We start from the raw sequence: 26,280 nt of genomic DNA on the forward strand, positions 1-26,280 counted from the left end.
TGCTAACTGGGCAGGAGACGATGTTGGCTTAATCCAGGTAGTAGTGATGGAAGTAGTAGTCAGATTCAGGACGTGTTTCTAAGAAAGATACCACAGAATTAGATTGAAGGTGGCATATGAAAAAAATGGAAGAGTCGAGGATGAGTCCAAGAACTGAGTAACTAGAAGCTTGAAGGTACCATTACCTGAGAAGATTATAGGAGAAACTGGTTTGGGTGGAGCTAAATTTTAGAACATTAAGTTTATAATGCATATTCAGCATCCAAGTTGAGATGTTAATTGGATATACAGGTCTGGTTTCACTTGATCTTAACCAAAAGGCCAAGAAGCAATTATAGGTCTGATTTCAAAGGAGTGGGGACTGGCAGTACAAAAACTTGAGGCCAGATGAGATTCCAAAGGACAGAGTATGGATAAGAAGGGAAAGGGGTCAAGGTGTGAGCCCTAGGACCTTCTAACTTTTAGAGGTGGGGGAGTTATTTTGTCATAGAGGTTATATTTATAATAACTTTACGTTAAGTCTTTGGGTTTTTCTTTCTTTTATTACCTGATGTGAACTCTGATAAAAGCAATGTTTTTTCTTTCTCTGCTGCCTCCTTTTCTTCTAGTCAATTTTAGTCAGTAGCGTTATCTTTCTTAATGCTTTATCTTTGTATTGTTAAATATGCTTAAGCTTCTGTTACCCAGTGTGTTATATTTAAATGATATCTTTTGACTTCCAGCTTTTCTTGACAAGGCAATCAGCAAATTTCCTTTATACCCCATTTCCTTTGTTTTGTTTGTGTTTTACTTAAAACTTTTCTTATTGTCAGGGCATATAAGGTATTTAAAATCTCTTCTTCAACTCTAATTCCCACATTAGTTTAAATTTTAGTTCATAAAAGTCTTTGCTCACTGATAGTCCTTTTGGTGAAGTTTCTTCAGTCATCTTTTGGATGATTTTATCCTTGTTTCTTTAAGAAGGGCTCATGGAAACAATATTATGTCTATATCTTTTTTTAATTGATCCCTTCTTTGTTAGATGAAGATCATATTGAATCTACCTTGTTGGGTTATTGTGAGAACTAAATAAATGAATGCAGTTAAATCACATAGAACAGCACGAGCACAGCCCGAGTACTCAACGAATGTTAGCCGTACTAATCTTTCCCTGACGTCCTCCAAACCCATCCCAACGATCTGAATCGGGTGCTCCATCCCTGTGAACCTCTACCATAGCACTTATCACACTCCACTGTAATTGTTTCTTTTATTCCTCTTTGTGTCTTTTGTGCATAGCAGCATATCCAGAACAAGAAGTGCTTAATAAATTTTGAATCAAATGAATTAATATAGAATCCTTTAAAAATCAGAACAGATGCCTCTGCTTAGGATGATAGTTGGAGGCAGCGTATTCTGAGAGTGATTTGATCAAATGATTTAACTTAAGAACCATGGTTTTGTTTCCAGACTTCACTTCTAATGATGATGATGGGAGAACTGGAGCCTTCAGAGGGTAAAATTAAGCACAGTGGAAGAATTTCATTCTGCTCTCAGTTTTCTTGGATCATGCCTGGCACCATTAAAGAAAACATCATCTTTGGCATTTCCTATGATGAGTATAGATATAGGAGTGTCATCAAAGCATGCCAACTGGAGGAGGTAAGTAACTCTGTGACATATTTCTGATTATGCATATGAAATCTTCAAAGTACCAAAGGTATATAATTAGCCCCCTATTCAATCAGTCAGTCTATGTATATTAATCAAGTTTCCAACATGGGCAAACTACTCTGAGAAAATCAACTAATAAAATATACGACCCCTGCTTTAAGAGACTTACAAAAACATAGAGAAGGTACAATTTATTTTTAAAAAGATGGGCTGATATGATTACAATAAAAACTCTTTATGAAATGGAGAGAATTTTATTGACTCATTAGTGACACATGTCGTCAATGGACATTTATATGGCATGCATTTTTTAAAAGATACTTCAAAGTTACATGAGAGGATTTTAATAATTTTAATAACCACCATAGCCTAATGTAATGAACATTGACCTGCCAGTAGAGAATCAGAGATAAAATTGTGATTATATTTTATCCTCTGGCCTGAACATGTAGTCATATGACTTCTAGTGACTGTATCTGAAACAGAGGAAAAATGAAGATGATACTATTGACTCATTTTATAATAACATTGGGGAATGGGCTAATTAACTGAAAATATGTGAAATATTCCCAGTGAAGCCAGTGTGTGGATCTTGTGCTATTCAATACATAAATTGTATGGTGGAGGGTTCAATAATTATTGATGTAAATGTTAAGTCAGAGAATATATCATTTTGAGGCTTATCACCAGTATTGCCTGAATTGTGATCTTGATTCAAAGTCACTATCTTTGGGGCACCTGGGTTGCTCAGTCAGTGAAGCGTCTGACTCTTGATTTTGGCTCAGGTCATGATCTAAGGGTCATGATTGATCCAGCCCTTCTCTTCCTCTCCCTCTCCTCTCCACCTCTGCTTGTGCCCTCTCAAAACAAACAAACAAACAAACAAACAAACAAAAACACCCCAAAGTCACTATCTTTAATAGGTGGCATTTGACACTAGTGGGTTTCTTTAAGTCACCTTTTATGAAAAAAAAAATTGCAGTGGGAATAAAATGAAACTTAAATACAGTGCATGAAAAATAGAAAAAGGCTAATTGTCAGTTAGATAGAAGCTGCAATTCCTACAAAAGAGAGATCCCTGCTTGTACAAATGGCTCTCCATGTATATACTGACCCGTTCAACAGGAGTTTTTTAGAGCTCCATTCTCTTATTTTCCATACATGAAAACGTAATAAAAATAAAAACCATCCTGAAAAAGTATTGGATTTATCTTAAAGATACTCTTCATTCCTCAAAAGCTCTTCTTCCAAGAATGGTATTTCACAACCTGGAGGTTGAAACTCTCAGGAGATTTGTTATTAAACAACAACAAAAAAATCTGGGTGTTTTTAGAGACTAGAGGTATTTGTCTAGGTGGGAACTGGGATGTAGGAGTGGTTGTGTCTTGCTAGGTAAATCATAGGCTTTATTTATTAATTGAAAGGTGTTGGAAGGTTTCTGGTAGGCTTAACTTTTTTGCTTTGAATATACTTTTTCTCATAGAAATAATTTTGTAAGTGGTGATTTGATTCCACCAAATGAAAGTATATTTAATCCAAATAGGGCATAGCTATATTACTAATAATAAATTCAGAGCTGTGGGTCCCTCATTCATGAAATGAGTATTTACTGACTTGAATACTGTATTAAGTGGGAAAACCAAGCTGAAAAATACATAGTCCATTTTCTAAAGGGTTCATGTCATAGTGATCGGCGTTTTTGTGAACTTTTGTATGGTATGTGAATTATATCACAATAAAGCTATTAAAAGTATTGAAAGAAAAGAGGATAAGAGCAAGAAGAGCATATTCTTTTCTTTTCTCATTCTATGACCAACCTCAAAATTATTTTTAAAGTGTATGTTAGTGTTTTTTAGTATACTCACAGGGCCATATACCCATCACCACATCTTCAACTCCTCTGAGAGAAGTGTCATTAGCTATCAGTTTCCATTTCTTCATACCTACCCTGCCCCCCAACACACACACACCTGGCTCTAAACAACCACCAATCTACTTTTTGCCTCTAAAATTTTCCTGTTCTGGGTATTTAACACAAATGCAAACATTCAATATATGGCCTTTTATTCCCAAATAAACTTTTAAACTAGAAAAAGTTAAGAAGTCTTCATTTTGAAAACATTTAAGACTTGCTGCATTTTGTAAAAATATGAATAGAATAAGTTCCTTATACTTGAGAGGTTCATGGACCAGCAGGGGAAAGAAACATATCAATAAGAAATGTAACTGGTGCTCTAATAGAAAATGAAAGAGCCATTTCTGTAGGAATGAAAAGAGGGAGCACAGGAATCGATCTCCATCTGCCTGATGTAAGGAATAACCTCCAAAGGAGGTACAAGGCTAATGTCCTCTAATAGAATGACTCACTGTGGAATTCCAGTGGTGACAAGAGTGAAACTGATGGCTTTGGAGGATTTTTTTTGATTAAGAACATTAGAGCTGCCGATAAAGTAGAGAGAAGGTTAGGTTGGTCTGAAGAAGTGGGAAATTGATGAATAAATGGTAACTGGATTATTGAGAAAATTAAATGGGATAAATATAAGGTGCGTAACATAGCATCTGGTGTAAATTAGCCATTCAGTAAATATTATCTCATTTCTACTTTATTTTGAGGTGGAGAATACTGCTAGGAGTGTGGTGTAAGATAAATATGTTCTTAGAGTCAGTTCTTGTTAGTGACTACTATGGAAATACGATGGAACTTGGTGTAATTAAGATGGGGAACCATGATGGCCATGAAAAGTCATCAATGTGAATTTTGATGATGACAAAAGTGGTTATAAGAAAAAATGATAAAAGTTGTTATCTGTAAATATGGTAGTTGTTCGTCATGACCCAATCAACAAAAGTTGGAGTATTCTATGGAAGAAAACAGATGGCATTGGACAGTTTGGAGTTCAGGCACATTGGTTGCCTGCTCCAGAAATGGCAATGGGGTTGGGAGGTGATTCTAGTTTCTATGTGCCTTTCACACCCCAAAACATGACTCTGTACCAGACACTGTTCACTGTGGTGGGGTCAGGGCGGGTACAAAATGAAAACGTTATTATCCCTTTCCTCAAATAACTTATGGGCTGGTTGGGGGAAAACATACAGAAAGAGCAAGTGTTGGGATAAAAGTATTCTTAGGGCATTGCGGAAGCCCAGTTGAGGGCTTTTGGCTTGCCTCAGCAGTTCAGGAAAGGCTTTCTCTAAAAGTGGACAGTCTGATGGACGAGTAAAAATGGGAAGGGTATTCTGGACAAAAGAAACAGCAGAAACACAGAAAACCAGTTGGCTAGTGCAGGGAGCCACAAGCATCTTCACAGAACCAGAGTATAACTGGGGGACACTGAGTGGGGAGGGAGGAATGAACCCAGAGGACCATGGCCTGGGGGCCTTGTACACCAGTCTCAGGAAATCTGTCTTGGAGAGCTTTAATCAGGGGAAGAAGGATGCAGGCAGTTTTGCATCTTAGATATATCACTTTGGCTGTAATATGAGAAACAGAATTAAGGTGGGTGCATTTTGAAACTGTGGGATGGCAGGAAGAATGTGTATCTTGAAATCTGACAGAGTTGTGTTACTAAAGAAAGTTACTTAATCCTATTATACACTGAGTTTTATCCTCTGTAATATGGAGATTATATTATTTATTTTGTAGAGTTTTGTAGATTTTTCTGGCACACCAATAGTACTTAATAAATAAAACAGCCAGTAGTAGTAGTAGTAGTAGTAGTAGTAGTAGTAGTAGTAATAGTAGTAGTAGTAGTAAGTAGTAGTAGTAGTAGTAGTCGTAGTAATAGTAGTAGTCGTAGTAGTAGTAGTAGTAGTAATAGTAGTAGTAGTAGTAGTAGTAGTAGTAGTAGTAGTAGTAGTAATAGTAGTAGTATTTGCTGTTCTGACTAGAGCAGAGACTAACAGGAGCTATTTCAGTGATCCAGATAATGGTTGTGAGGGACAAGAAGAAACAGAAATTAAGCAGAGGCATTGTGAGGAGACCAAGAATAGTACATATTTATGTACTATTTCCATCCAAAGGAAAGGGCATCAGGGAAAATGGGCCTTCAGGGAAGACTGAGGGTTTTTTTTTTCTGAAGAAATTAGAAGAAAGACAGTGGTTTAGGATTAAGGATTCCCTGCACAACGGAAACTGGAAAGGGGGACAGTTAGGATTGCTATGGCTTTAGGAAGGAAGCATGTGGAGGTGAATTACATAGAACTGAGACATCTGATCAAGGCAGAAAGATCACAGGTCTTACCAACAAAATTTCCAGTGGAGGACACCAGTAGGTAGGCTTGAATAAGTAATTGTTATAACGATGATCACGTGCATCTTGCTTTTGTAATGTACACTTGGCTCTTCTTCCCATTTGCCTCAAATTGTCAAAACACTTAGCTTTTCATTTCTCTCTCTTTTTAAAAATATTTTTTTTATTTATTTGACAGAGAGAGACAGCGAGAGAGGAAACACAAGCAGGGGGAGTGGGAGAGGGAGAAGCAGGCTTCCTGCAGAGCAGGGAGCCCGATGTAGGGCTCGATCCCAGGACCCTGGGATCATGACCTGAGCCGAAGGCAGACGCTTAATGACTGACCCACCCAGGCGCCCCAGGTTTTCATTTCTAATGATCTCTGGGTGCCTGCTCCCTCCTGTCCTGCTGACTTTTGCAACTAGGCCTTTCCAGTCATCTTATAATAGGCAAACACATCCAGCACCCTAAATTCTTTGTACTTGAGACTGGCAAATGCAGTGAATACACTGAATGTATAGCGTGTCTGCTTCTCTTCTTGTTGCTGGATATTCCCTGTGTGTTGTTACCTATCCAATTACATGGCGAATTGCTTGAGAGCAGTGACTCTTAAAAGTTTATTTTGGTATATTCCACGCAGGACGTTGAGAGGCAGTCTGGTGAATTCTTATGAGGTGAGTGTTTCAGCAGTACTTTGGAGTAGGCATGCCATTCCGGGAATTGTGCTCAGCATGTGTTCCGCTCCGAGCCTTGCAGTCTCAGGGTTGGAGGAGATGCTGATTCCATGGTGGGAGGACGTTACTGCTGGAGTAATGAAAGGAATTAGAAGTGGTGGACTATCTTAGTCAAAACCAAAGGTCTCCTCTATTTTCAGTCCTTAAGAGTTTCCAATTTTGGTATTTTTCTTGTCGTTGTTAAACAAGTGTTCCCCACCTTTCAAGAAGAGGCCAATGGGGGCCTTCCCAAGGGAAGTTTTTCTTTTTTGAGCGTGGGGGAGTTGGAGCGGAGGACCACGACACACCCACAGCGTCCCTGAGGGTGGAGCGGCTGGTGCTCGCCACAGTTGCCCTGGCCGCGTCCCCCCTGTGGCCCCTGGCGCCCAGTACAAACAGCCATGAGTCCACCTGTTTTCATTTTGATGGCCAGCGTTGATCAGTTTCTGAACGTGCTCCAGCCAGACTTGGAACTGGAGATGAGAATGGGATATTTTCTTCCTCATTTTTGTGTTTTTGTTCAGCTCTAATATCTACAGAGCACTTGCGTATGTAGTGATGTATGCTGTCCTAGGAGCGGGCAGGTAGGTGTAAATTGGCGTGGGGAGGAAACAGCATGCACAACATATTTCACATAGTTTTCTGATTTCAGTTTGTTGAAAACTCTTCCCTCAGAGGGATAGCTTGAAGACTTTATCATGGGGAAGGGCACGGAGACAGCTCTGTGCTGATAGAATGACTCATAGGGTGCAGACACGAGGGAGCAAGTCAGGTGCAGAGCCTTTGCCTTCAGTTCTCCTTTAGGAACGTCTCCATGTCTTGCTTTACGTTTCCTACTTTGGATCTAGATGGTGGTACCATGGATTCCTAGACAAATGTAGAGTTGTTTTGTTTTGTTTTTTTTTAAGATACCATTTTATATCCCAGTGCCCATTAACTTATTCTTTTCTTTCCATGTAACCAGACTACCCCTGAGGGTCCTCCTAAATATTTGTTTGCTTTTGTAACCAGCACTGGAGATTTTGCTAGCTTAAAAAGAGGACTGTGTAACTGGGCCCTTATTAACTTACTTATCCCTTAAGATCCCTTAAGGAGATTGTAACCCTGTTTCATTATTAAAAGAGGGACAGATTTCATTGTTCTCTTGTCTTTTTTTTATTTCCAGGATACTGCCTTTTTTTTTTTTTTTTTTTTTTTTTTACACTTCACCAATACCTTACCCTACCACAGAGCCCCTACAGCTGACAGTAAGAGAATTCTAGGCAGGCTGGTGTTTGGGTAATAGGTAGTTGGACTGACTATATTCAGTGACTCACTCTCTTGTAAAAGTACCTGGGTTTGGCTTTTATGATAGTGCGTGGTGGGAGGTGGGGCGTGGGATATGAGAAGAAGCTAGGGACTTAGGATATGTAATCGGTTTCCACAGAGCTGTTGAGATCCTTTTGTAACCGCAAAATGGCCTTCATTATTTGACTTGGCAGCCATTGCATATGCATTGTAATAAAAATATTTACTATGTTAAGTTGCAGAATTAAAATCTGTGTGTGTTTTCTCTACCACCACTGCTTGGCAGTTTTCATCTTTAAGTCACTAGAAGAAAACAAATTAGGAGGAAAATTGGCAAGAAGTTGCTAAAGGAAAAAAAAACTTGGGAGGGAAATTGGCAAGAAAAATGAAAAACTTGGGAGGGAAGTAAGCAAAGAAATGAGTTAAGGACTGTTCTGGAAAATAAATTCCATCATGCACATACCGCAAGTCTAATTAAATTGAATTTGACCTCTGGATATCCAGATCTGGCCAAAACTAACCTGTATGAACTGAGGCTTAACCTTTGGATGGTCAGTCCACCAATATAGGAGAATTCAGGAATGTTCATCTGAGAGATCTGTGAATAAAAAGGGGCCATATGAATTAACATTTGCATTCAGTAGCAGCCAAGACATAATGGAGACATAAAACAGATATTTGAAACACATTGAACTCTGTCCCCTAAACCAGAATAAACCACACTTAATGACTGCACCTTGAACCACCTGTAATTTTCTCCTAATAGGTAATTAAGTTGGAAAGCACTGCCATTTATTTACTGTAATATGAAGCAAGTACATTTATTTTATAAAACCATTGAACCAGAACTGAACAGAAATGCTGTAGCGTTTCCTGAACTGAACTGTTATTTCACTTCATTTGAGCTCTGGAACTTAAAAATAAACACTGGCTAACATCTGTCTAGCAAGCACATGTCAGCTCTGCTGTGCTAAGCACTTTGCACACATCGGTCCATTGAATTCTCACTTTCTTGTTATCCAGTGACAACTTTGCTTAGAGTTTGCGTCAAAGAGAAACTGTGCTGAATTCTAACAGTGTGAACCTGATTTTAGGAATTGAAGTTACAAATTCTGGAATTAATTATTAGCTTAACAAATGAGAGTTTTACATCTCTAAAACCAAAATAACCATAAGACTGCTTGTCTTAGGAAGATTTGGGCAAGTCAACAGAACAGTATTATAAAAATTTAATTGTAATGGTCTGGGACTAGGCTATCTCGTGAATAAATAATGAAATGAAGATATTTAAGCTAGGTTTTCGTATTAAAAAACAAAACAAAAAAACCATGAAGTTTTCCAAAAGTAAAAGCCATGATGTATCATTACGTCTATGCCTAAGGTTTCATCCCTCCTGAAGAACTGGGATTCTGAGCCCTGCACTCTTGGAATTTTCCTTTTTGTAACAATGCCTAATAAAACAAGATCAAGGGAAGATCTTACACTTATATTTTCACAGAACCTTAGAACTCAGTCATGTTCATAAAGGTCTTTGTAGGAAGGGAAACGGTTTTTCTAAAAATTCTGAGTACAAGTGTTCTCTTGACAAATCAGCCCCCGAAATGGCAATTGTATTACCATTAATGTCTTTCAGAACGAAGTCTATAATACCTAATTTATATTCAGAAGGTTTAGCTAGCCTCGATTCAAATTTACTAAATTAAAAAGTTGATTTCAACAAATATTTGAGTTCCTCCTATGGACACAGTAGTATGTTAGGTGCTCTGGATGCTGCCTGCAAGTGTAAGAAGGGTCTCTGTCTGCAATTAATTTTTGACTTACAGATATTTGGGGGGAAAGATAGATATATAGATATATGTGTGTGTGTGTGTGTGTGTGTGTGTGTGTGTGTAGATAGATATTCATTCACTTAGTAAATATTTATATATATATTCACTCATCTAGTAAGTATTTGTAAGTGTAAACATTGAACTAAGGACTCTGCCCAACTCTGGGAATTATTAATGAACAAGACACAATCCCTGTCCTTAAGGAGCTTTTATTCTAGTGGAGATGACCAAATAAAAACCGGAGCAGTTTGATGAATTGGTTAGTTAATTCTATGATAGGGATTAATATAGGGTCCTTAAATGAGTACAGAGAAGTAGCATTTAATCTGATCTTAGAAATTCAGGCAAGCCTTCCCTGGAGGAAGTGACATCTCAGGTGAGAGATGTTGGATGTATAGGAGTCATTTGAGTGAAGAAGAACAGGGAGAACATTCCAGAAAGAGAACAGAATGTATAAGGCCTAGAGCTCAGAGGGAGCACTGTATATTTGAGGACCTGTAGTCAGTTCTCTGTGGCTAGAGTGTATAATGAAATGGGCCCGGAGCCAGGAGAGAGGGTTGCACTTCTGCAGGAGCTCTAGGTAGGGAAGCAAGACTGGGGTCTGGAAAGACAGGGGTATATCGTGATAGCTGAACTGGGAGAGGACAGTCAGATCATGGTTTCTGTCCTTCCATGTGCCAGCACTTAAAAAAAAAAAAAAAAGCCAAAAGAGGCAGAAAGACGAATTCATCCGTTCCACTTTTGTGTTTCATGTAAATCCAGTTGGTGAAATCCAATTCTCATCCGGCATTCCAGCTGCAGAGAAGTCAGAGAAACATGGTAATTTGTGGGAGCACAGGGAAGTACCCTAGGAGGAGAGCAAATGGGTCTCCAGCATCCTCTGCGGTGGCTTTTCTTTACTGGGGGGAGTGCCATAATAAAAACAACATTTTAGGAAGATTCATCTAATATAATATGCAAATTGGAGGGTGATAATGGAGATGTTGTGGTTAGAAGTTTATGAAATACTGTCATTCCAATTTTGAAGAAAAGTAAAATTTTTAAGGGACTTGTTGAAGACCCATAATTGATGGGACCAGCAAGAGAATCCAAGTCTTCTGACTCCTTATCTTTTTTCTGTTCTCTATTAGGGTTATTGCTTATTAGAAAACAAACTCTATATTAGACTCTAAGGACTTACCCATTGAACTTTGCTAACTTTAAGTTTGAACTTTAGGCTAATCAATCTCACTGTGATGTTAACAGTATCATTAAACCATTAAGATTGTAAATCTGCCATTTGTGAAGGGAAAGATTATGATAACAAAGCCTTGTAACGTAATGGCATTGAGAATTCCATGACAAGTCGTGAAGACTATTTGCAGGCTATTTGTTTTCATGGAAATGATATGTCAAGCCACATGGTCCTAAATAAGCGTATCTTGGGAAAACCACCTATACTACACACTTGAAATTTAAATAAGTCAGGAAATTTCTTCCCAGATCCTCTTCCAAATTGTCTTCTCCTTTTCCTGTCCCCTTGAGGCAGAATCTCTTCTTCATGCCTCATAATCTCGAATTTAAAATATGGAAGTCCAAGTAGGTGGGCAGCCCACAGAGGGGAGGAAGCCTGCTTGGGACGAGTTGAGCAGCGGGGGCTCCAAAGTCAGGTCTTAAGAGAATAAGGATCATGGGGCGCCTGGGTGACTCAGTTGGTTAAGCGACTGCCTTCGGCTCAGGTCATGATCCTGGAGTCCAGGGATCGAGTCCCGCATCCGGCTCCCTGCTCAGCAGGGAGTCTGCTTCTCCCTCTGACCCTCCCCCCTCTCATGTGCTCTCTCTCTCTCTCTCTCTCTCTCTCAAATAAATAAATAAAATCTTTAAAAAGAGAGAGAATAAGGATCATGGTGGGATTATTTCAGAGGAAATGGGTGACTGAGGGCTGAAGACCGGGTTCTAAGGAACTGAATTCCAAAGCTGACTTAGGTACTAGGGAGCTGGGAGCTGAATTACCAAGTCCAGCGCAGGATCAGCCGCAGGATAGCACAGTAATGTGCGGCATAGTACTGGGAAAGAAGTGCTTTATCAGGCATTGGATTTGTCCCAGAATCTTGGTTGGGTAGACCTAGAAGAGATAGTAAAGGAATTAACAGCTTCCTAAATGCCAGTTCTTAGACCAACTGAATCAAAATCGTCTAGGAAGCTTTTAAAAACTAGACTTTTAAATGTCATTTCAGAGAATCTGAAATCTGGAGTCCAGAAGTTAAATGAATGTAATGTACAATCAGAATAAGAGAAACAAGATTCTTTGTTTAAGTATCTTTTCTAACTTTACTTCCTTGGGAGCATTTACCCAGGGCCACCTTAAATCATTGCATTTCACGGTTCTTCCTTTAAAAATGCTTATGTTATTTTCAAATACAAATACAGACCTACATACATACAGAAATAAACACTAAAGAAGGATAGAGATATTAACAGAATTACGTATATACTCAAAAGTTCATACATAAAACCATATATGTATGTATATCTCTGAATGTTAAACAAAAGTTTAATACTGGTGACAAGACTGTAACAGCCATTACATAAAAGAAATAGTTTTTTGTACTTTTGTTGGCTGCAATAAAAATTATATTGGAATTTGAGTGTTCTGCTATAAATTTGGTCAGTACCAAATCTCAGTGAAAAAAGAGCTTTTATTTTTCAAGTTGATAAAAAGTTCTCACTTCTTAAACTTCTAACAAAGATTAATCTTTAGCCAGTGTTTCTATGTACAGCTACTTGTAATCAACAAATTATCTTTCCTAATAAGCAGAACTCCAAGTTTTAATTTATGAATTCATTCATATGTATGTACTGCTGCAGAAGTTAACTTCTGTTGATAAATCATGTAGAGCTACTCAACACTCTCAAGATAACATCCATGTTTACAAAAGCTACGTGCAAAAATGGTTAAAATTCATTCTTTTGCTCTCTTTCTAGAACTCTCTTAGCTTTCTCGCATTCTCTCCTTCCCTTCCTCTGTTCTCCCTACCCCTTCTCTCTGCTCCCCCAACACTTCTTTTTGTCTCCCTCCTTGCTCATTTTCCTTGTGTATAAAGCACAGTGCTTAGTAATTATTAAACATTAATAACATTGGCACTGTCTAGTGATTTACTGTTAAAAACATGCTTTATTACATGTTATTACCTCTAAATTTCACGTTCTCTCAACCCACGCTTCACACCCTTCTCTCTAACCACAAGCAGCTATATTGTCAAGGTTGTTCTAAAGAGTGATAAGCTAACCATAAAACAAGGTTTATGATGTTCTCATATCTACAAAGTCACAGGAAGCTCAAATGTTCTCAGCAAATATTGCAAAATTGCAAAGAACCATTAAATGTAACACTCCACCCTTTTCTTAAAGTTCTCCCTCTCTTTAATGTAATGACACCCTATATCATTCCTCTGTTGTATGTTCAAGTCAGTTAGTGAGCTTTATATTAGCAATTTCTCTTTTAACAACTTCTGGTTTGTCTGGCTCAGTTGAATAATATTAGGGTGGTGTTTCGGTGCATTTTTAAAAAGTAAAATGATAAACATTTGTGCAAAAAGTGCATATTTCACATTGGGTATATTATACATTTCTTAATAATAAGTTAATCTTTATTGCACACTTATTATAGTATTACTTTGACCTTCTCTCATACTCTTTATCTAGGTATTTTTAAGTGTTTTACAATCTCAAACAGACCTAATATATGCACAGAATCCTTTGAAGTTGGCATTTGCCTTTCTGACCAGCATATTGTAAAGAAGTTAGCCAGGAGAGTAAGGATCTGTATGAGCAGGTAGAATAACCACAAGATGCAAATTCCTGGGCTCTTCTCTAATTCATCTGAGTAAGAGTAAGTACAACAGTTTGAACAAGCTCCCCAGGTGATTCTGAAGTAATCGGTCCATGTACTTCACTTTGAGAACCAATGATCAACATATTTGATTTTATCTATAGATAAACTGTGCTGAGGAAATTATGAAAAAATGAAATGGTGGTGTAGCAGGACTTCAGAAAAAGGTTTTTCAGGGTCTCCTTCAACAAGAAAGTTTAACAGAATGTTGAAAAGTTTATATTTGATTTTTGTTAGGGCTTAGGTTTTTTATTTAAAAATCTCAGTAGTCAGTTTTTACATAAGAAGCTACATCATGCCCAGCATCTTAATGGCACTGAATGATTTCCTCCAACAATTTTTATGGATAGCTCCAGAGGAACTCAAGTTGTGTGCCGGTGAGGAGAAATAGCATTTGTCTCTCTGTGCGAGTCTTCTCTAAGTAACACATGCCCTTACAGTGCTTGTCAAACTCAAGAGTACCAAGCGGTACAATTCTTTTTTCAGTTTATAATTTTCACGTAAAAGAAAATCTGTGAAGGCTAAAAACCAACACCCTCAAGATAAACATATTATCAGATTCGAGTGCCCTTAGGAGTCAGCAAAGATAAATGTTTAATACCGTATACAAAAGAATTTTATGTTTAACCAAATAGAAAAAGCCAAACACTAATAATCTACAAATGACAATAAACTAGGCAATCAGAGCAAGTACTCATATGAGCAACAGGATATTGGTATTACTAATTTATTTGATCTTAAAATAATGAGCTTATTCACAATTCTATTCAATCTATCTCAACTATTTTGTTTCCTTTCAATCTCAGCTGTTTCCTATGAATTACACTCTTTGAGAAACTTATTAAATTATCCACATTTATACATTTCTCTTCATAAATGGCTTCCGTTCAGAAAAGGAAGCCAATATGCTAGCTCAGAACCTCAATTTTTTTCAGATGCGGGAATCTTTTATGTTCATGCTTTTTGAAAGATAGTCTGTATCCCAGTATCCATTCTGGATAGGAAACAATTATATGACAACATCCCTGTTTTCTGACTGCTTTGTTAGGGGGCTAGACAAATTCGAAGTAGAATTTTTTTTTTTTTTAAAGATTTTATTTATTTATTTGAGAGAGAGAATGAGAGACAGAGAGCATGAGAGGGAGGAGGGTGAGAAGGAGAAGCAGACTCTCTGCTGAGCAGGGAGCCCGATGTGGGACTCGATCCCGGGACTCCGGGATCATGACCTGAGCCGAAGGCAGTCGCTTAACCAACTGAGCCACCCAGGCGCCCTCGAAGTAGAATTTTTAAGCAAATCTTTCCACCATCATTTTTTCACAAATCCCCAACCTTCAAGAAATCACTATGATGAATGTGATATGTACTTTTCTGATCCATTTAATTGAATTTACAGCTATGTTTACATGTACTTATCAATAAACAATATTTAACAGATTTGTTTGGGTGGCTTTAAATTTATGTAAGTGGTAGATTTTCCACACATCATTCTTCAACTTGGTTTCTTTGTTCCTACTACCTTTTTGAGGTCTAGCCATGCTACTTATATGTGGAAATTTATTTCATCCTTATATTCCTATGTCACATTTATTTACTCATTCTGCTACTGATGAACATTTAGATTGTTCCAAGATTTTACATGATACTGCAATGAAAATCTTTGAATATTTCTTTTTGCACGTCTGCAAGAATTTCTCTGGAGTAGATATCTAGCAATTGAATTGAGGTGTTTTTGGGTACATAGGTACATTTCAAATTTTACTAGATACTGCCAAGTTGCACTTTAAAGTAGTTGCACCAATTTATACTACCACCAGTCCTTTATGAGTGTTCCCATTGATTCACATCATTGAAACTTCTTGTTATTGATACTTTAATTTTTGCCATTCTATTTTGTAAAAAGTCCTATCTCTTTTTCCCCCCTAATTTGTAGTACCCTGATTACTGGTGAGGTTATACATACTTTCATGTTTGTTTGCCATTCTGATTTCATATCCTTTGCCAATTTTGGGGGGGGTATTGTGGTGGTTGTGAACTATGCCTACAGACCACTGTTGTACGCAGTGGAACTGAACAGTGGCCCCAGTTGCTATACATGAAATCCTTTACTCACGGAGTTTGTGTTCTTCCACAGGTAGCTTCCCGTGGATCATTGAGTGTGGCACGATACTAAAGCAGATTTATGTTTAGAGGATGTGAGACTTACTTATTAACTGATATTGGTTCAGAGACTCCCAGATGGCTTTCTAAGAGTCAGTTAGATTTAGACAGTGGTCTAGGGTCCTTCCATCCAACCTTCTGTCCTTCTCTCCTTCACTTGGGGGTTGGACTTGCATTAAGGTCTGACATATCTCCCAGCTTTCCCTGCCCTCTTCCCTGTTTCCTTATACACCAGTATTTCCCCTAATAAAATCATTAAATGTTTAATTCTGTCTTAGCTTAGAAGAAGAGATCTTCAAAATTACTTGGAGGGGATCTAAACTAATAGGAAACTGAATATGTCTTAAGTGTTAGACAAGATTTTTTATCTTCTAGCAATGCTTTCCTCAACAGCATTTTAATGGTGTATAAAATGCCATTTTCTTTCTTTTTTTTTTTAAGTATGGTACATCTAACCAGAGGTTATCACAGCTACTATCCAAAATTAAAAACCTAAAAAAAATTTCCTCACCCACAGAAACTGGATGATTTACTAGCAAGTAATCAAAATTTATTTCAAAGCACAAAAGGACTTGAATAGACATATTACCATTGTAAAGCTGGTTTAATGTCTACTAGTTCAAAAGACACTATCATTAGATGATTTTATAATTGAATTGTATCTCACCCTTAAGTAACATATACTTCCTCTATTATTTAAACTATACCAAACCAGAGAAAAAGATGGAAAACTCTTCAACTAGTTTTCTTTTCTTAAAAATTGAAGTGTAGTAGACATACAATATTATATTAGTTTCTGGTATACAGCATATTGATTCAACATTTATATGTATTATGAAGTGGTCACCATGATAAATCTAGCTACCATCTGTCACCATACAAAGTCGTTATATACTATTAACTTTATTCCCTATACTGCACATTATATCCCTGTGCCTTAGAGTTTATACCTTTTATCCCACTTCCCCTATTTTGCCCATCCCCCGTCCCTCTCCCCTCTAGCAACTACCAGTTTGTTCTCTGTGAATCTGTTTCTGTTTTGTTCGTTCATTTGCCTTTTTTTTTTGATTCCACATATAAATGAGATCATAAGGTGCTTGCCTTTCTCTGACTTCTTTCACTTTTTGTATTCCTGCAGTGCACAAGGGTTCTCTTTTCTTTTTTTTTTTTTTAAAGATTTTGTTTATTTGAGAGAGAGAGAATGAGAGATAGAGAGCATGAGGGGGAAGAGGGTCAGAGGGAGAAGCAGACTCCCTGCTGAGTAGGGGGCCCAATGCGGGACTCGATCCCGGGACTCCAGGATCATGACCTGAGCTGAAGGCAGTCGCTTAACCAACTGAGCCACCCAGGCGCCCAAGGGTTCTCTTTTCTCCCATTTTTCTAGAGCCAGAATAGTCTTAGTACCAAAATCTGAAAAATAACATAAAAATAAAACTATAGCTAATCATACTAATGATACAGATATTCAAATAAAATGTTATCAGGTAAAATATTAATAAATAGATTCCAACATGGTATAAGAAATGATAAAATATGACCAAGCAAGATTTATGATAGAACTACAAGGGTGCTTGTATTGCAATATAAAGAAATCTTTAAATACAGTATAATTTGTTATATTGATAAGAAGGAAACCATATAGCAGGGTCAGTAGATGCTAAAAGTGTACATAAAATTCAGCAGTCATTTATAATAAAATTTAAAGTAAAAATAGAAGTAGAAGGAAACTTCATAAATACAGTAACTTTTTTTACCCCAACATCCTAAAGTAGACAGGATTTTAAATGGTGAAAAATTAATGTCATTTGTCTTAAAATAGGGGCAATATTAAATGTTTGTGAAAAAATTGTTTATACAAAGAAAACCCAAAGAGGTTCTAGCAAAGAGCAAACAAACAGAAAACAAAGTCTTTTAGAATTATTAAGGGAGTACAATAAGATGGCTGGATGATAGATAAGCATACAACAATAACTAGCTTTTCTTTATGCTAGCAACAGTCATCGAGAAATAAAAATGGAGGGATGCCTGGGTGGCTCAGTTGGTTAAGTGGCTGCCTTCAGCTCAGGTCATGATGCCAGGGTCCTGGGATTGAGTCCTGCATCCAGCTCCTTGCTCAGCGGGAAGCCTGCTTCTCCCTCTCTGCCTGCAGCTCCCCCTGCTTGTGCTCTCTGCCTTTCTCTCTGACAAATAAATAAATAAATAAAAATCTTTAATTAAAAAAAATGGAAAGCTATTCAATTCATAATAGCATAAAACAATAAACAATAAAATACTGAGGGGTACTGGTGGGAATGTAAATTGGTGCAGCCACTGTAGGAAACTTAAATTAAAATAATTAAAAATTTTACTACCACATGACCTATCAATTGTACTTCTGGGTATTTAACCAAAAGAAGGAAAGTCACTATCCTGAAAATATATCTGTACCCCCATGTCCATTCCAGCGTTATTTAGAATAGCCAACATATGGAAACAACCTAAGTGCCCATCAACAGATGAATGGAAAAAGAAGATATTTTATCTATCTATCTATCTCCACCTACCTACACATACATATAATGGAACATTATCCAACCATAAAAAACATGAAATCTTTCTGTTTGCGACAACACGAATGGACCTAGAAGATATTATGCTAAGTGAAATAAATGAGACAGAAAAAGACAAATACTGTATGATCTCACTTACATGTGGAATCTTAAAAAACCTGAACTCATAGATACAGCAAACAGATTGGTGGTTGCCAGAAACAGGGATGGGGCAGGGGGTGGGTGTGAGAGGATGAAATGGATGAAGGTGATCAAAAAGTACAGACTTCCAGTTTTAGGGTAAATAAGTCCTGGGGATGTAGTGTACAGCAAGGTGACCATTAGTTAACAATACTGTAGTATATATTGGAAGATTACTAAGAGAGCAAATCTTGTAAGTTCTTTTCACAAGAAAAATAAATTTGTAACCGTGTGAGGTGATAGATGTTAACTAAATCTATTGTGCGAATCATTTTGCAATATATACATATATCAAATCATGTTGTACACCTGAAACTAATAAAATTTTATATGTCAATTATATCTCAGTTTAAAAATATTAGGGATGGGGTGCCTGGGTGGCTCAGTTGGTTGAGGGTCCAACTCTTGATTTCGGCTCAGGTCATGATCTAGGGTTGTGAGATTGAGCCCCGCATATGGCTCCATGCTGGGTGTGGAGCCTGATTAAGATTCCCCTCTTTCCCTCTCCCTCTGCCCCTCCCCACTGTGCACACGTGTATATGCTCTCCCTCTCTCACTCTAAAATAATAAAATAAAAATAAATAAAGAATAGGCATAAGTCTAACAGGAAGTATATAGGAAATATATGAAGTAAACTCTTACTGAAGGATCTAAAACAAGATCTGCCTTGGTTTGGATCCTGGCTCCAAACTACCTGTGCTATTTTGGAATTATATTTATCTTTTCTAACTTTTAATTTCTTCATATTTAAAATGAGGATAAGGCTGTTTTGAATATTTTGAAAAGTTAATACATGTAAAGTGCTTAAAAGGGTATGTGACACATAGTAAGCCCTCAGTGTACATTAGCTACTATTACTATTACTTTTGGTGTTGCTGATATTGTTATTATATAGAAGACTTAATGAACAAAAAGAGCCAAAAGATTTATGAATAAGAATTGTGCTTTGTCAGATATTAAATCATACTTAATACCATTAAAAGACCAAAACCAAAAAAACAGCAGAGTATGAGTATAAGAATAGGAAATGGATCAGAGGAACCAGAGAGCCCAGAAATAGGTCTTAGAAAATGTGAGAAGTCTCTTTTAGTAGATGATATTTAAATTCAGAGGAAAATTATTTAATAAATCGTGTCTGCTATCCAACTGAAAGGAAAGAAGGTTAGATTCCTACACCATTGTACAAAAAAAAAATTGTACCTTGAATATTTTTTTAATTTTATAATAATAATAAACATTTTAAGAGAAAATCTAGGATATTACATGAACAACCTGAAAGTAGAGTAGTATTTTTTAACCAATATAGGAATTTGGATAGATATATTGACTTCACGAAAATGAAAATTTTGCATTGTCACATGGTATAAACAAAGTGAAAACAAATAGCAGAAAAAGTTGTTAATATCTGTAACACACAAAGACAAATGAGAGAAATTTGGCTGGAAGAGCCTCTTATTTATTGCCTTAAAAAAATTAATGTCATAAAATTGCATCTGTGCTCCTTGGACATTTAAATTCAGTAGGGAATGTGGAAATGTTCATTCATGATCTTCTATTATTTCTTATCTTCCCCTTCACTTTTCTTGTCTCTTTTATTCTGCCAATATCTTCTTGCTCTTTTCTAAAGATATCTACTTTGACACTATTCCTTTCCCATTTTCTTTCTCTACTCTGTACACTTTTCTTCATTTCCTTTTCTTATATGCACCCCTTTCTTTGTTGCTTCATGTTTGGTTACCCACCCTTCCTTCATTCCACAAATCTTTATTAAATGTTTGTATTGGTCTAGGATTTTGTATCCTCTAAATTCATAATCTATTTCCTAGGTGTAACTATGTCATAATCATACCATCAACATAACTACTGCTATTTCTAAATTTTAAAAATATTAAAAGCTTTTAACTGATTAACTAGTATGGTGTTGAATTAAAATCTGGGGAAATGAAAACTCTAATAATTCCAGCACCATCTGGCTTTATAATAATGTGTTAGAAAATTTGCCTCCTTTATAAAAGCCTGCACGCAATACATTCACCTAAGGCAAACTATTCTTTATTTTTTTCACTCTAAAAGATTTATTTTTTTAAAAGAGAATGGGATTTGGGAAGGTCAGTGTGGTGCAGGAGAGAAATAAACATGTGAGCTTTCTTGTTCATTGCTCTAAACCAAGTACAGAGGATGTGCTTCATCCACCAGCTCAGGAAAAACCTAAGGACTGAGGTGCTTTTTCAGTGAGGCTACAGATTTTAGACTCTGGAGGGTGGAATTCAGCTACAGTCCTTGTATTTGGATAGAATCCTAGATATGTGGTTTGGCTCATGGGTTGAAAAAAATCATTTAGTTGAGTAGAAGGAAATGAAGCACTTGGTTTGCTACGTCTCAACCACCAAGGTCTTCCTTACCTGCAGGGCTGCTGGCTGTCAGTGACGTCTCTATGTGATCGATCTCCGATGCCTGTGTGGCCAACTCTACTGAGTCCTACTGCATGTCCTCCAACGTGTTAACGTTTTTTTTATCTCAGACCTCTGGCCCCCCTATGTCAGGAGGATTGACATTAACAGTGCATTGGGGGCAGTGGCTAGCAGGGTTCTAACTTCCAGGAGCTGCCAAATAGTTTTTAATATAAATGAATATTTGTTCCTTTACCTGCTTTGTGAGTTTAGAGTGTCGTATAGGAAGTTCTATTTAACTTTCATAAGGTGGACAACAGAAACCAATGAATAACAGAAGTAACCATTTTGACAATTTAAATATTGAAAATGGTGGTGGTAGGTCAAGGAGAGAGGGTGGGTTGCTTCTGGATTGTGAAAGAAAAAGGAGAAATAGTATGGAAGTGGTTTTGTTTCTTTGTTTGTTTTAGTAGAGGGAGAGAGAAGAAGGTGGTAACAAAAGAGAAGAGTAGATGTTTGGGGATGAGAGGAGCACAGGTTGAACAGCCTTTTTGAACTAAAGGGAGAGTGCTACCTGTCTAACTCATTCTTCATGTCTCAGGCGAACCTCATTTCTTCCAGAAAGCCTTCTGGCGTTTTCTATTATAAGATACTTCTGTTGTCTGTACAATTGTCTGTACAATTAATTTCCCAATTAATTGTGTACTGCTTTGTAACTTAGATTAAAAGAATTAATTAACTCATTGGGGTTTTATTTAGCATTCTCCAAGACTAGGGCTTATCTTCCAAATTAGACTTAACAATGACCAGGAGTCAAGGACTATTTCTTATAAATTCTAATCTTCTTTTACAATGCCTGGCATGGGTGTTGCATGGAGTTCACTAACTGGCAGTAAGGATGTTATGACCCGTGTGGACAGTGGTGACAGGAGAGGCAGAGTAGATGACAGAAGACTTAGGATTGAGGCGCTGAGGATGGATGGGGAAGAAGACTGTGGTAGGTGGATGAGAGAAGTATGGAAAGGAATTGCCTTGTATCCTTGGTCACCGATTCAATATGCTTAGGTACTGTAGGGGATGTGAATAGTATTCTTTTAGTTTTTCTTGTTAGGAGGTTTATTTATGTTTGGAGATTTCCTTTTAAAAGAGTGAGTTTAAATTGGAAGGTAACGGCAGACCTCTGGATAATATACACACGTTTACATACCCATACATGTACATTTAGTTTACCTTTTGACTTCTCCAATTTTTATTTTGCGGTCATGAAGGACATCCTAAAAACTAAAGAAAAATTTATTTCTAAAATTTCAGCCATGTTCTGCCCAATTAAAGTGGATTTGAAATAATTGAGATGTGGTGTTTTAAATTTCGGCTATATGGTTAGAGCCACAGGCTGATATATGATTACATCTGAAGGAAAATGTACCTTTCAAGTTCAGAAACATATTAACAATTCCTCTCTAACTTCCTCTTTTTGATAACAGGACATTTCCAAGTTTGCAGAGAAGGACAATATTGTCCTTGGAGAAGGTGGAATCACACTGAGTGGAGGGCAGCGAGCAAGAATTTCCTTAGCAAGGTGAATATCTGATTATTGGTTCAGCGAGCATTTGTTGTAAATATCAAGCATGTAAAAATTATAGACATTTCTCTTTTTTTATATTCTGTTTCTGAAATTGAAAAATGCCCGGGGTTTTATTATTAGCAGGTTGAGAATCACTTTTAGGAACTATAGATAATGATTTAGTATTCAAATTTGATGAAGGTGATGGCTTTTTCAAATTGCATGCTCTTTGGCATCTGTATATTTGTTTGCCTTATGGTATGATTTAGTACAAGTAAAAAACTCTGGGATTCTGCATAGCACAAGGAAAAAAGTATCTATCATAGGGCCCCCCAATTCTCCCCACCCCACAATGCACTCGCCTGCTTTAACCTTCTGTTTCTCCTTCTTGGTTTCCATAAACATATATTTTCAAATTTTCAACATAATTAGTAATGTTCATAACAAAAATAGTGAGGCAAATGATGTCACTTGGCTTCAAGTCTGTAATCTTCAGGGAAAAATAAATAGAACAAGCACATCTAACATTGCGGGGACAGTGAAGTCCCTTGGTAGAGACATTCTTTTTTTTTTTTTTAAAGATTTTATTTATTTATTTGACAGAGACACAGTGAGAGAGGGAACACAAGCAGGAGGAGTGGGGGAGGGAGAAGCAGGCTCCCCGTGGAGCAGGGAGCCCGATGCAGGGCTTAACCCCGGGACCCTGGGACCATGACCTGAGCCGAAGGCAGACGCTTAACAACTGAGCCACCCAGGTGCCCCTGGTAGAGACATTCTTAGTCTAAGCATTTTGAGCTGTCAAAGAGAAGCATGTAAAGTTAAGTTGTGTCAAGAAGAAAACTTTGTGGTTAAACTGTAACTTTCAGTTTAAAAAATTATTGGTAATATGAGAAGTCAATTGTTCCTCCAATTTTATTTGAATAGGATTCTTACTGTGTTGCCAAGGTCGTTAACAAGAAATCACATTGACTTATTGATATGTTGGCTCCTTATTTATTCTTATTCTGATTGGAATGTGTCATATGTTGCCCAGTTTTAGATGGTGAATGTACTATTTCCATTTCTTGAGAAACTGTGGTCATAGATGTGAAGGAGAGAGAGAGAAGTAAGAACTTAGTAGTGGGGAGCAAAGACGGTGAGGGTACATTTTGATGGGGTCTTTTATCTAGCTCTTGCATGTTATCTTCAAAAATAATTTACACTGCAAAAGTTCTTTTAGATTTCACTTTGTCTTTTTGCCATTTCTGATTTTTTTTTAAAATTACTTCTCTGTTATAAGCTGATTGAATACAATTTTTATAGAAAGTACCAAGAATTATACGTAAACACTGAATTCTATGTGTGGGATAGGGGTAGTGTCACTAACAGCCACACCTGAAAAATTAAATGTTGTGAAGATTTAATCTCATTTCCATTAATATGGGACTATATCTTCATCTGTTCTCAGATCAATTTGATGAAGATTTTACTTCCTCAAAATTTTTTTTTAACTTAAAAAGTAAAACTGATATGGGTGTCCATTTTTGTTGAGAATTATTTATCCTTCACTTGTGTGGAATTCTTGTAAATATGGTACAGAGACTGAAACTCTGTGGAACAAAATGCAATAGTAATATTACAGCCACAACAATTTGCTGGTAGTGGTCAACACCGAAAAACATTAAAATGTTTTTCTTATGTAGTGCTGCTATTTAGTTGTGGTCTCTGACATTTTACCGCACTGAAACAGTCTGTTTTCTTCTTTGCTTTCCCACCAATGTGCAAGATCTTTGAGGGCAGGGACTGTGTCATTTTTGCCATTGTATTCCCAGCACATAGCATGGTGCTTGACTCTGAACAGATACTACTATTAAAAATTTTCTTTTTTTTTTAAGGCAGTATTTTAAGTTGTATGGTATGGTGTGATTCAGTTTAACTTCTGCTAGTTTATGCCACTTACATTCAGTCATTCTTGGATATTGTGAAAACCATAAAAATCATTTATGACCTACCTTTTCGCTTCTCATTTAGAATTGTCTCCACTAAATGACAGGAAATGTTTAAAAAAATCTAATTTAATATCCATTTTCTTTTTAGAGCAGTATATAAAGATGCTGATTTATACCTACTAGACTCTCCTTTTGGATACCTGGATGTTTTAACAGAAAAAGAAATATTTGAAAGGTATGTTCTTTGAATAATTTATAATGCTCATGCTAAAAGGCGAGAAGGAACAACTGTACACCATCAGAGACTGCATTTTACCCTTGAGAATTATGGCCACCGTTGTGACTCACTGTGGCACAAAGAAGAGACATAGCACTCACTCAAATCTGATCTTCCCTTCACAGTCAAAATTCAAGATCACTTCCATTAAAACCTTTTCTGATTACCTCATGGTAAACCAGTTTCTTCCATTTTATTGTGATAACAATCACTATCTATATAGTTTTTGCAGTATTATTACCTTGTGGCATATATTATTTGAATTGGTTATTGTACTTAACGTTTTTACTTTTCTGTGTTAGAGAGGATATTTCTTAAGAAACTAAACAAGCTGAATGTTTTAATGCAGGTGACTGCTCAGACTATTCATCTACCTTGATAACCGCCTACAGAACTTCTTCCTTAGTCACACAAAACTGGGGATATACATTTCACGGGCGCCCTCACTAGGGCTCAATGTATGTAAAATTCCTAAGAGGAGCAGTTTGTTATATGACTTGATTTCAGTTTCAAAATGATTTCATGAACTATAAAGTAGTTTATTAGGAGAATTACTATAATACTCTTCTAAAATAAAGATGTTTTAAGCAATAAGGATGTAGAGGTGTGTGTGTGTGTATAAAATGGTTGCATTACCCCTAGAAGCACCTTTCCTAGAATTTAAATTTAATACCTAAGAGTTTTATAATCCTAAGAGTGTGATAAGTAACTTCTTATTAATATAAACTTTGTTAGCCAAATTAGTATGTTAAAGTATAATCTAGAATGATGCCTCTTTCTTTCCCTCCCTCCCTCCCTGCCTTCCGTTCTTCCTTCAGATTTTATTTATTTAATTGAGAGAGAGAGCTAGCATGAGCATGGCGGGGAGGGGCAGGAGGAGAGGGAGAAGCAGACTCCCCACTGAGCAGGGAGCCCAAAGCAGGGCTAGATCCCAGGACCCCGAGATCATGACCTGATCTGAAGGCAAATGCTTAACTGACTGAGCCACCTAGGTGCCCCTAGAATGATGCCTCTTCCTATACAATATATATCTTAATGTTTAAAAGAAATTGGTCTCCTTAGATGGTTCTAGTCAGGATTTACTTTTATTTTTATTTTTTTTATTTTTATTTATTTATTTATTTTTTTAAAGATTTATTTATTTGAGAGAGCGAGAATGGGAGAGAGAGTACATGAGAGGGGAAGAGGGTCAGAGGGAGAAGCAGGCTCCTCACCGAGCAGGGAGCCCAATGCGGGACTCGATCCCGGGACTCCAGGATCATGACCTGAGCCGAAGGCAGTCGCTTAACCAACTGAGCCACCCAGGCACCCCAGGATTTACTTTTAAACTAAAAGGAAATTTTATTAGAGGAGGGTCAAATTTATTATTCAGTTCTCAGGTTTATTTATTTATTTTTTTAAACAAATCGGAGTAGTCTTAGTATAAGCTCTTGAGAACTAAATTCGTAGCCAACTTAAAAATGTAAAAGGAAATTAATAGGAAATGTAAAGAATGAGAAAGCTCTGACATTTTTAAAGGACACAGAAATATAGACCCCCCAGGGATCTTTAAAGGTTATCTAACAATTCTTTCATTTTCTGGATGAACAAACCAAGACCCCCAGGGTAACCAATTTGCTCAAATACAACATTTATTTAATATCAGATATTTAA

General features: G+C 37.0%; 1 protein-coding gene across 2 annotated transcripts in view; it reads left to right on the top strand.

Annotated features, from left to right (window-relative positions):
* The window catches only part of CFTR (CF transmembrane conductance regulator), a 165,030-nt gene that overhangs the window by 67,128 nt on the left and 71,622 nt on the right, over positions 1-26,280 (top strand). For both annotated transcript variants that reach the window (XM_027574650.2, XM_027574651.2), the window contains exons 11-13: positions 1,450-1,641; positions 22,343-22,437; positions 24,499-24,585. In XM_027574650.2, coding sequence (XP_027430451.2) covers positions 1,450-1,641; positions 22,343-22,437; positions 24,499-24,585 — 374 coding nt within the window. The remainder of the gene's footprint in view (positions 1-1,449; positions 1,642-22,342; positions 22,438-24,498; positions 24,586-26,280) is intronic.

The sequence above is a fragment of the Zalophus californianus genome, chromosome 12 (assembly GCF_009762305.2).
Source record: "Zalophus californianus isolate mZalCal1 chromosome 12, mZalCal1.pri.v2, whole genome shotgun sequence".
Classification (NCBI taxonomy): Eukaryota; Metazoa; Chordata; class Mammalia; order Carnivora; family Otariidae; genus Zalophus; species Zalophus californianus.